Below are 12,546 nucleotides of genomic sequence, written 5' to 3' on the forward strand. Positions count from 1 at the left end.
ATTAAGATTAACCACATTTTTAGAAATAGGAAAACGATAAGGAAAAGCAGTTCAAAGAAAATATCAATGGCTTTTAAACAAATTAAAAAGTAATTATCCTTCCTCAGAATTAAATAAAAATTGTAAGATATGTTTTATCTATCACAATGAAAAACATTATTAACAAGTCTGAAATAGGGGCGCATGGCTGGCTCAGTCTGTAGAGCATGCAACTCTTGATATCAGGGTCGTGAGTTCAAGCCGCATGTTGGGCGTAAAGCTTTCTTTAAAAAAAAAAAAGTTTGAAGTAACAGCTTAAAAATACAGGTTATTAAGTATACAAAGAAACATACCCTCTCACATGATGAAAGTAAATACAGCAGGTGGGAATGCACACCATAGCCTCTTGTAGGGTAATCTGGTTTGTTAACAAGGTGTTCTTTGTAAATAGTCATCAAAGGCTGGTTATGTAAATTGTCTACATTTATAGTATGGAACACTGGACAGTCACTAAAGGGAGTGAGGTAGCGAGGTATAGCTCTAAGACACGCTTAAGTTAAAAAAAAAAAAAAATGGTACAGTGGGGCATTGGGTGGCTCAGTTCCTTAAGCCTCCGACTTCGGCTCAGGTCATGATCTCACCATTAGTGAGTTCGAGCCCTGCACTGGTCTCTGTGCTGACAGCTCAGAGCCTGGAGCCTGCTTCGGATTCTGTGTCTCCCTCTCTCTCTGCCCCACCCCTGCTCACACTCTGTCTCTATCTCTCTCTCTCTTTCCCTCTCTCTCTTTAAAATAAATAAACATTTAAAAAAAGGTTTTTTTAAAATAGGTATAACAGTACACAGAGCAGAAGTCACAAAATCAAATCCTTGATAGGACAGGCAGGTAAACAAAGAAAAAAAATGTGTACCCGGGGTACAAATCCTGACTTAACAGGTATTAACATTTAAAAATATTAAAGAGGGGCGCCTCGGTGGCCTGGTTAGTTAAGCATCTGACTCTCAATTTCGGCGCAGTTCATGAAATTGAGTCCTAAGTCAGACTCTGGACTCTGGGCTCTGTGCTGACAGTGTGCAGCCTGCTTGGGATTCTCTCTCTCCCTCTCTCTCTGCCCCTTCCCCACTCATGCTCTCACTCCCAAAATAAATAAATATTAAAAAAAAAAAAAAAAAGAAAAGAAAAAAGTTTTTGAATAAAAACATTGTGCCAGCTGAGTAAGAGTGCTCTATTAGCTTAGGTACAGTATGTTCTCGTTTGTGACTTGAACAAACTGGGGCGAGTCGGGGGGAGGGGAAAGTACATCTTTAGAAAGATATACAGGGGGCACCTGGGTGGCTCAGTCACTTAAGCCTCCGACTTCGGCTCAGGTCATGACCTCACAGTTCGTGGGTTCGAGCCCCGCGTCGGGCTCTGTGCTGACAGCTCGGAGCCTGGAGCCTGCTTCGGATTCTGTGTCTCCCTCTCTCTCTCTGCCCCTCCCCCACTCATGCTCTGTCTCTGTCTCAAAAATAAATAAAAACATTTAAAAAACTTAAAATTTAAAATTTTAATTAAAATTTAAAATTTAATTAAAATTTTTAATGTTTTTATTTATTTTTGAGACAGAGAGAGAGAGAGTGAATGAGCATGAGTGGGGGAGGGGCAGAGAGAGAGAGGGAGACACAGAATCGGAAGCAGGCTCCAGGCTCCGAGCTGTCAGCACAGAGCCCGACGCGGGGCTCGAACCCACGAACTGTGAGGTCATGACCTGAGCCAAAGTCAGAGGCTTAAGTGACTGAGCCACCCAGGCACCCCAAACATTAAAAAAAAGTCTAAAAAATGTTTTTAATTAAAAAAAAAAGAAGGACATACAGAACAAATGACTAGCAAAGAACTTTGAGGGCAAAGGGTTAGAGGTCATACTCTTTCTGACATCTTCAATTTTCTTAATTCCTAAATTATTTCCAATTCAAAAATATTTTTAAAAAGTAAATGTACAACATACAGAAAAATCTATATGAACATAAAATGACCACACGTGATTTTTTTTTTAATGTCTTGATATCTTTACTTTTCTGTATAAGGAGAAATTTTTCCACAATTAAGTATTTTGCATGTTTAAATAAGAAAAAAAAGAAAACTTTAAAAATTACCTCCTAATTTTCCTCTGATAACATCTAAGGCTTCCTGGTACTTTCCCAAACGTTCCAGGATCATATAATAAAGTTCAACCTTACAGAAAAAACAAACAAGAAATGCAGCCATTGAAACTTCTCAATATAATCATTTGCATGCTTTCAAAAGTTACCTAACAGAAAAGAACACTATCTTCAAATGAGATGACATTAGCAGTAACAATGTTCGGATACCTAAGCTAGGTGCTTCCAAAGCTTCCTTTTACACAAGAGGCAAGAGTGAGGCCCAGCTCTCTAACTGGAATAAGACAGCAGTTTACAATAGTGTAGCATCACATGGTAGCAATATCAAATCATGGGAATACAAAAGGAGGGCTTCCACTACTCACTTCAGCTTCAGCTTCTATCTTGTCCTCTTTCACCATTTTTTCTACCATTCTCTCAGCGAGGGGCAGAAACATCGTTTTTGAGAGGTTTTCATCCTGTGCCGATATAGACTGTAGGAGAAAAAAATAAATGTTCTATTCTAATTTCTCCCCTGCTTGCACTATTTATATTATTACCAGGCAGACCATTACTGGGACCCCAGCACGTATTTATCACTCCACTATGTCCAATATCAGACCTAATTTGAACTTGCCACGAAGATACATTACAGAGTGGTTTGCCTTAGAAGAGATTTCTTTTAATATTTATTATCCTATATATTTTTGACATACTGAGTTTCCACAATATGGCCTAACTTTTAAATAGGTTATTCATACATTTTTCTAGAACTATATTAAGAAGCAGTAGGTATGCCTACACTGTTTATTACATGTAAGGGGTATCATCAGTTGTTTGAAGAGAAAAGCCTTTCAAGTGTCTTTTTTTTTTTAAAGATTTTATTTATGTAATCTCTACACCCAACAAGAATTGCATGCTCTACCAACTGAGCCGGCCAGGTGCCCCTATCAGATGTCTTTTTGAAATGTTCACATATTAAAGGGAAAACTCCAATTCCTTCTATTTTACACAGCTTAGTAGCTTGGATAATTAAGATGATCTTAGATTGACAATTAAAATCAATACATATTAACAATTTTAACATTGCCTGAGATTCTGCTCAAACCTCAGTACTCAAAGTAACTATTATGCTTATCTCACAGATAAACTAAGAGATTCCCCAACGGCTCTCTAAGACATATGCTGAAGCCAGTATATGAATGCAGACCTGTCTGAACCCAGAGCCTTTCTGTTCTGAACTGCTACATTTTAACTCCTTCCTCCCCATCTTCTCTTATACCCTATCTCCTTTTAGTCCTTACAGTAGCTCTGGGAGATGAGCATCTCCCTTCTGCAAAAGAGGAAACTGAGGCTCAAAAACCAGAATTGATAGAACGAGGCCATCCAATTCAATAACTTGTACACTAACAAACAATACTGTTTTAAAGACAAACCTCAAGTCAAAATATCAAACATTTCGAGTCTCATATTTGATCAAATAACCCAGTAATAGGTCTAAGATTCAGGGGAAATACAGTCTGTGCTCCACACAAATAAACCAATATACCAACTCATAAGGAATAAATGCCAAAACTCCCCAACTCAAAAAGTCAACTGACAATATGGAAAGTCCCTATTTGACACATGCTATAACACATTACCCAAGATGTTCAGAAGACAAATTAGGACAACTATATACAAAAATAAAAACAAATCTCAATTCCATTCTGAATACCATACTCACTTGCATAATTAAGCTCATCACAGACCAAAAGTAGTAAGGGTTTTTGGGGACAATCTTATATAGAGCCATGCCAGCCTGAAAGACAGAGAGCCATAAATACTTAATTTAGAAAACGTCACACAGAGGGCAATTAATGATCTAGATATGTGGCAAGAAGTTCCTAGGAGAATAGCAACACATCTACATATCCCAGTTACTATACATGCCTAGTGACTTGATGAATATTCTCTAGTAGATAGCAATGTAAGTAATCACAAAGGTGAAATTTTCCAACATCAGAAATATTTCACCTTTTGAACCAGATTTCTTCAAATTAAAGCCCAGTATTTTTGGAAAATATTAGCAATCCAATATGGTTCCGGTAGACTACTGACAAACACAAAATTTGGCTTATGAATGTACACCAATAAACTTTACTAAAGGCACTGCACTAACCAGTTATAGTAAAACAAATTTAAAAATCCAGACAGTATATTTCAATTTTAAAATTAGAAAAGTTTTCTCTGACATTATTCAAAAAACTGTAATTCTTAGGTTAGGAAAATAATCAGGTTCTCCCAAGATACCATTAACTAGAACTCTTACCCAAGATACCATTAACTAGAACTGAACTCTTTCATTGTGAAATGTATAATATGAAATACTTAAAGCAGGGACATGGCAAGAAGGAATAAAATAGATCTACTCATGCATAACTGAGAATCCTCCCATAATTAGCCAATTAGTAATCAATGCCAAGAAATCAGTCAGCTAGTTATTACAGTTACTATTTTATGTTTTTTTAATGTTTTGCCTATCTTCAACCCACTTGAAAAAGTACACGGAGCCTCTATTAAGTGGAAGGAAATGTCTATTCCTGCCAATTATAGAAAGACTGAGACTTGGTCCCAAATGCATTTAGAAGCTAGAGACAGAGATAAGACAAATATTTAAATGACTAAAATATACACTTGGCAAAAAAAAATGTCCTATACAACAAAAACATCATATCTTTTATTTCCAAAAAAAAAAAAAAAAAAAAGGCAAGTTGTTTATTCCTTTCTTTAAGGGAAAGTAGGGAAGGGAACTTTATCGATAAAGCCTTCTTCAAAGTAGCAGTCTTCCAAATGAACCTTGAAGGACAAACAGTATGTCTACAGGCAAAGATGGAGGTAAGGATACAAATATACAAATACAAACATTAGGGTGAGTGGGTAAGTAAGTGAATCAATTCTAAGTAGGAGTAAAATGAATCTGAACAAAAATATTAAAGAAAAAGACATATTGACAAGAAGAAATAGGACATTTGGCTAAAAATAAGGATTAAGAAGACTAGTAGGGAAATGGGGCTGAAAAGTAACTGAGATACCCTTATTGTGAAGCACTCAAAAATCAGGCTGTTACAGAGTAAAAGAGTAATAGGTACACATCTACGCTCTCTTTTTTTTTTTTTTTTAATTTATTTTTGGGACAGAGAGAGACAGAGCATGAACGGGGGAGGGGCAGAGAGAGAGAGGGAGACACAGAATCGGAAACAGGCTCCAGGCTCCGAGCCATCAGCCCAGAGCCCGACGCGGGGCTCGAACTCACGGACCGCGAGATCGTGACCTGGCTGAAGTCAGACGCTTAACCGACTGCGCCACCCAGGCGTCCCACATCTACACTCTTCTAAGAACATATTTTAACTGGACCATGAAGAAAGAAAATAGAAAGAGATGAGGTAACGAGGAACTACACCAGGATGAGGTACATCAAATAGAAAAGAGACCTCGAAGACACTGTGGAGGAAGAGTCAAGATGATGTAGAAACAATATGACATACAGGTTTAGAAGAATCTAAGATAGCTTAAGGTTTCAGCTTCTAACACCAAACTCTGGAGGAATTGAATGAAAAGTGCTAGAAAATCTATTTTACCTGATCATTTGGGGAAGGAAAACATTTTTATAATGACATGCAGAAATAAAAAGTAGAATATAAAATATGAATTTTTAACACAAAACATAAGAAAAAAATTTCATGCCCATAACCTACTATCTTGCCAACACTTATATTTTGCTGATACAGGAAACTTTTGACGATAGACAAATTTAAAAAACATGGCTATGAATTGGTGACTCAGAATATGGAAATGTGAAAGAAAAGAGAAAAAAGAGTAAAGACAAAAGAATAGGAATGTCATTTACAGAAAAAGAAAGTCCAATCACCATATTAACATCTAGCAACTCTTCATTCAAGATGATTTTTTTTTTTAAGTTTATTTATTTTGAGAGAGTGAGCAAGAGAAGGGCAGAGAGAATCCCAAGAAGGCTCCATACTGCCAGCACAGAGCCCGATATGGGGCTCGAACTCACGAACCAAGAGATTGTGACCTGAGCTGAAATCCAGAGTCAGATGCTTAATCAACTGAACCACCCAGGCTCCCCCAAGATGATTTTAAATATTGCTTGCCAGGGATGTCATTTGGGTCAGTAAAAGTCCTTAAGTTTTCTGATTCCTTACCTTCCCTCCCTTCTACCTCCACCAGGTTAATCATTTGGTTTTTTTAACAAAAATTTATTGTGCAGATGCTATTCTAGGCACTGAGGATTCAGCAGTGAACAAAATAAAAACTCTCACCCTCATGAAACTTGACATTTAATTTGTAAACTACTTATTATCCCAGACTGACATACCATTTTCAATATAAGCCTACATGTATACTAAGAAATTATAACTACCTTAAGCAGCAAAAAAGGTAAAATTAGACATTTCATTCTAAAACATTTAACACTAGAATGCTCCATTCTTCCAATATATTAGAATAATGTAAAAACAAGCTATAGCTACAATATACTAAAGATCCAAAACTATTAAGCCACATCAAAGCAGTGGCTCCAAAGAGCAAGATGCAGAAGTATGTCTATCTTTGGCCACATGTAAAGTCAAACTATAAAAAACAAAATCCATTCAAGTGGCAGATTATTTACCTTAATATTGTTGTTGCATGAACTTATCATTTTGTTATTTTTTTGTATGTGTATATGTATTTCAAAAACATATTGTGGTATCATAAAATTAACATGTACTTTAAAAGGGGGGGGGGGGGGGGCGATGCGCCTGAGTGGCTCAGTCAGTTGAGAGTCTGGCTCTTGGTTTCAGCTCAAGCCATGATCCCACGGTTCTTGAGTTCGAGCCCCACATCAGGCTCTGTGTGGATGGTGCAGAGCCTGCTTGGGAGTCCCTCTCTCCCTCTCTCTGCCCCTCCCCTGCTCACACTCTCTCTCAGAATAAAAACTTAAAAAAAAAAAAAAAAAGAAAGAAATTAACAGAAAGAAAAGTATCCATAGGCCTGTATCCTGCCTGGTAACATTTTGGTTACATAACCTTACAGATATATCCTTTAAGGAACCATAAATGTGAAGGGAGTAGAGGGGAAGGCCATTTTACAACTTTTTACCCATTAACATATATTAGGAACATCTTTCTATGTCAACAAATAAAGACATACAGTACTATTTGAGAGGAGTGGGATGTTGCATTTTACCATTAATATTTAATATACTTTAAACATAATCCTAGAAATAAAAATATTAAAGACATATATTATGTACACATACGTATATATATACACATATATGTGTATATATATACGTATGTGTACATGTGTGTATATATATATGTATGTCAGTTGCCAATTTTAAAATATATGCCCACTTAACATTAAAAGAAAAATTACGGGGCGCCTGGGTGGCGCAGTCGGTTAAGCGTCCGACTTCAGCCAGGTCACGATCTCGCGGTCTGTGAGTTCGAGCCCCGCGTCAGGCTCTGGGCCGATGGCTCGGAGCCTGGAGCCTGTTTCCGATTCTGTGTCTCCCTCTCTCTCTGCCCCTCCCCCGTTCATGCTCTGTCTCTCTCTGTCCCAAAAATAAATAAAAAACGTTGAAAAAAAAAATTTTTTAAGAAAAATTACAATCTCTGAATATTTTTCCTGAGAATAAACTCCATCAGTAAATAAAACTTCTTCAAAGAATTGTATCTGGGGAATAAAATTTTTCCAATTTAAAAACTTGCATATAAGCAAATATGAAGATTAATTTTATGGAGAAAGGATTTATTTTAATATAGGATCTTCCACCCTCCCTAACTCATCCATTGTTATAGTCTGATACTTCAAGTAAAGAGTAAGACAAAGACCCAGGTAAGAAAGCTTTGTTTTCAGAAGAAATTGTACCCACAAACAAAACATTTCTAAAATACTAGCTTGACATCATAACCGTCTATGGGCTTAACAGTTTCATTCCTCTGGGATGCTGACTTTCCCCCCCACTAGTCCAAATGTGTCCACATGAGGCTTCTTCATATGTCTACAAGGAACATTTAAAATGTACCAAATGGCAAATAAGCTGCCTTTTGCAAAAAAGACAAGTATTCCAAACAATGGGGATTTTTCCCAGGTGAATTTAAAAAATTTCAGCAGGCTACAAAGAAAATTAAATTTATAAATTAGATGTAAACTTTCTTTTCTTTAAGATTTTATTTTTAAGTAATCTCTATAAGGAACATGGGGCTCAAAATCACAACCCAAAGATCACAACCCAAAGATCTACCGACTGAGCCAGCCAGATGCCCCTAAATGTAAACTTTAAAGTTTGCCTTTCTATAGTCTGTTCATTTTTTATTCTGGGATTTCTGCCAATTTTCTAAAAATATAACAGCAATTTCATGCAGTGGGACAATGTGAAGCCAACGTACCAGAATAAAAAATGCTATCAGGCCACAAAAGAACAATCAGATTTCCCCTAAGAAAATGCTTAAAGAACTTGAATAACAGTTCATCCTTAAAACATACAAAGGAAACACATGCCTGATCTCCACACACAAATACATAGATTCAGTATTACACACATATGCAAACACACACATGCACCCACACACTCCTACAACTAAATCACATTTAAAGAAATTTTAGTCTCTAATAGCAAACCCCACAACCCAGGATAAAGTTACCTGTTGCATTTTCTTGTATTCGCCCACTCTGGCATAAGCCATGAAGAGGTGAGAGTGATACTCCTCACTATTGGGAACTTTCTTCACAGCTGCCTCATAAAGTTTTGTAACTAACTCCGCTAGAATAAAGAGAAATAAGATAGTCTTTAATTATTGAAGTATATCTTAAATCTTAACAGCATTTAATTTCTCCCCCCTTTGGAGGATACGATGTCTCCTACCATTAAGGAAGAAGAAAGTACTTGTTTTGCCTCATCCGATCATTACTCTTCTCTTGGTTAGGCATTATTCAATGAAGCACGGAATAGCTCAGGCCTCCCCTAACACACTTACAATATACAAGACCCTCCACAATCTAGCCTCTCTCTCCTTCCTAATTCTTTCCCCCAGCACTTTATGTTCTAGCCACACCAAACTATTTGTAGTTCCACTGGACTCCCTGTGCTATATCATACCTCCATGCCTTTACTCTGCTCCCTGTGCCTGGATTCACCTTTCCTTTCTTTTCTACTCAATGAACATCATCCAAAACCCAACTCAAATGTAATCCTCTCTACAAGGAATTGTGCAAGTTCAAATGTAATCCTTCCCTGAGCACCATCTGTGCTCCTCTACTCAGTTTGATTACTGCTCCCCTCTGCCATCTTTAAATCTTTGTAGTAAGTCTCTTATAACATTTATTAACATATAATGTAGTATACAGTTTATTGACCAATTTCCCTTTATTTTAACTGAGCTCTATGCCCAACATGGGGCTTGAACTCATGACCCTGAGATCAAGAGCCATATGCTGTACCAACTGAGCCAGCCAGGCACCCATGAATTTCCCCTTATAGACTGTGAGTAACACAAGGGCAGAGAGAGCATCTTTAATCTTTGCTTCTGATATAATACTTCTCATAGAAAAACATTCAACCAGGGACGCCTGGGTGGCTCAGTCGGTTGAGCGTCTGACTTCGGCTCAGGTCATGATCTCGCAGTCTGTGAGTTCAAGCCCTGCGTCAGGCTCTGTGCTAACAGCTCAGAGCCTGGAGCCTACTTCAGATTTTGTGTCTCCCTCTCTCTCTGCCCCTCCCCCGCTCATGCTCGCTCTCTCTTCTCTCTCTTCTCTCTCTCTCTCTCAAACATTAAAAAAAATTCAACCATATCTGTGAGATAAACGATTTTTTAAAAAACACTGGGAGAGAATCCATATCTCTAAATCAACATAATCCCTATAATCAAATACAATACCTCAACTCTTAAGTTTTATCTTTTATAAAAATGAAAAACAAAACTAAAACATAACATTTTCTGCCCCTAGGTTGGCAAAAATTTTATTTTTTCCAGCTTTACTGAGGAATAACTGATGAATAAAAACTATATTTTAAGGTCTACAACATGATGATTTGATGGCAAAACTTTTAATTTTTTTTTTAACGTTTACTTTTGAGAGAGAGAGAGAGACAGAGACAGCATTAACAAGGCAATGGGGGCAGAGAGGGAGAAAGCAGACACAGAATCCAAAGCAGACTCCAGGCTCTAAGCTGTCAGCACGCAGTGAGATGCGGGCCTTGAATTCGTGAACTTTGAGATCATGATCTGAGCCAAAGTCGGACGGTCAACCAACTGAGCCGCCCAGGTGCCCCTGATGGCAAAACTTTTAAAGTCTAAGAATAGCAAGTGTTAACAAGGATGTGAAACAACTTGGAACTCTTATACACCGGTATTAGGAGAGTAAATTTGGAAAACAAGGTGACGTTATTTTTCTTCACCTTTAAGCTGAACATACACACACCCTAGGACTTAGTATCTCTACTTCTAGACTGCAGTCCCCGAGAAAAATGTTTTGTGATAGTAAAAATGAATGAACTAAAAGTATGTATATATTAGATGAAACATGCAACTCACGGAACATATACAGTATGAATACATTTATATTAAGTTCTAATTAATATGGTATTACTACATTAACAATTATATCAATATAATAACTTCTATTAATAAATAACTTATTAACTAAGTTATAATAAATAATAATAAAGTAAGAAATTGACAAAGTATTACTTAGACAAATGTGATAAAGATGTTTTTAAAAGCAAGACAATAAAATATATTCAGGAAAGCCAATACATCTTGAAAGGTAAAAAAGAAGTAAGACTGATGAAGAACACACAGGAAGCATCTTAGTATTAAGTTGGTTGGTAGGTCCATGAATGTTCATTATTCCACATCAAAAATACGTACTTCTATAATATGTATTATGGAAGATATGCATTATTACATAGTAAAAGATTTGAGAAATCAACAATGAGAAACTTTACAGGTGAAATGGTGGACTATCTACAATAGGCTTACAAATAATCTGGGAGGGGGATGGGATATAGATAAAATTGGCCATGTGACAATGACTGCTAAATGTGGGTAAGGAGTACAATGGGACTTATTATGCTATTCTGGTTTTATTTATGTTTGAAATTTTCCATATCAAATAGTAAAAAAGGGTAACTCTTCCATTTAATAAGTCAAAATGCCACAAACTGACCTCAAGTCCTCATTCCAATTCAAGGATCCTAATACATGCAAAATATCCTTTCTGCCAGGGCATCTGGGTGGGCCAGTTGGTTGAGCATCAGACTTCAGCTCAGGTCATGATCTCACGGTTCAGGAGTTCAAGCCCACATCAGGCTTGCTGCTGTCAGCTTGGAGCCCACTTTGGATCCTCTGCCCCACTCCCCCCTTGCTCTCTCTCAAAAATAAATAAATGTTTAAAAAAATAAAATTAAATATCCTTTTTGCCTACAGTCTTTGTAAATCATGGTTAATGCATTATTTTACCTATTGCCATCCACTCAACTCATGAGTGATCAGTAAAACAGAAAAATAAAGAACTCAATCAGAAATAACCAAATACTCAGGGTGCCTCATGGCTCAGTCGGTTAACCATCTAACTTCAGCTCAAGTCATGATCTCACAGCTCTTGGATTTGAACCCCGAGTCAGGATCTGTGCTGACAGCTCAGAGCCTAGAGACTGCTTTAGATTCTGTGTCTCCCTCCCTCTGCCTCTCCCCAGCTCTCGCATGTGCATTTTCTCTCTCTCTCTCTCTCTCTCTCTCTCTCTCTCTCTCTCTCGGTCTCAAAAATAAATAAACATTAAAAAAAATTTAAGAAGTAACCAAAACCTTAAGCTCAGGTTTAAAAACAATGAAAAAGAAGGGGCACTCGGGTGGCTCAGTCAGCTGAGCATCCAACTTCGGCTCAGGTTGTGAACTCACAGTTCGTGAGTTTAAGCCCCACATTGGGCTCGCTGCTGTCAACACAGAGCCTACTTTGGATCCTCTGTCCCCTTCTTTCTCTGCCCCTCCACAGCGTGCTCTCTCTCTCAAAATAGATAAGACATTAAAAAAAATAATGAAAGTAATAAAACAATGAAAACGAGAAACATACGTCGATGCATCTCCCGGTAGAGAATAGTCAGTGCCTGCAGCGAGTTGTCATCTGTGGGTTCAAGGGCCGCCACCTCCTGTGCCAAGGTGAAGGCTTCCTCTTGCTTTCCAGTTCTCTGTAAACCAATTGCCTTTAAAACCTGATACAAAAGAAAGACAAATTCATTTTAAAAGGACAGAAAAGAAAATATGAACAAAACAAGGTGAATTCAAAAACACAACATAAGTTGTAAGGCATGCCTAGGTCTAATCAAGTAAACCATATTTTACCAAAAATATCAACAAATCAAGATTCTTTCCTAGTTTCGTATTAAGATGTAACGACACTGTTTA

General features: G+C 37.4%; 1 protein-coding gene across 1 annotated transcript in view; it reads right to left on the reverse strand.

Annotated features, from left to right (window-relative positions):
* Positions 1–12,546, reverse strand: part of NAA25 (N-alpha-acetyltransferase 25, NatB auxiliary subunit) — an 80,167-nt gene that overhangs the window by 53,951 nt on the left and 13,670 nt on the right. Inside the window, exons 3-7 of the mRNA XM_019467416.2 lie at positions 12,215–12,353; positions 8,788–8,906; positions 3,822–3,896; positions 2,482–2,589; positions 2,111–2,189 (exon numbers count right to left, since the gene is read on the reverse strand). Coding sequence (XP_019322961.1) covers positions 2,111–2,189; positions 2,482–2,589; positions 3,822–3,896; positions 8,788–8,906; positions 12,215–12,353 — 520 coding nt within the window. The remainder of the gene's footprint in view (positions 1–2,110; positions 2,190–2,481; positions 2,590–3,821; positions 3,897–8,787; positions 8,907–12,214; positions 12,354–12,546) is intronic.

Source organism: Panthera pardus, unplaced genomic scaffold (assembly GCF_024362965.1).
Source record: "Panthera pardus isolate Hobbes unplaced genomic scaffold, ASM2436296v1 HiC_scaffold_15, whole genome shotgun sequence".
NCBI classification, from domain to species: domain Eukaryota; kingdom Metazoa; phylum Chordata; class Mammalia; order Carnivora; family Felidae; genus Panthera; species Panthera pardus.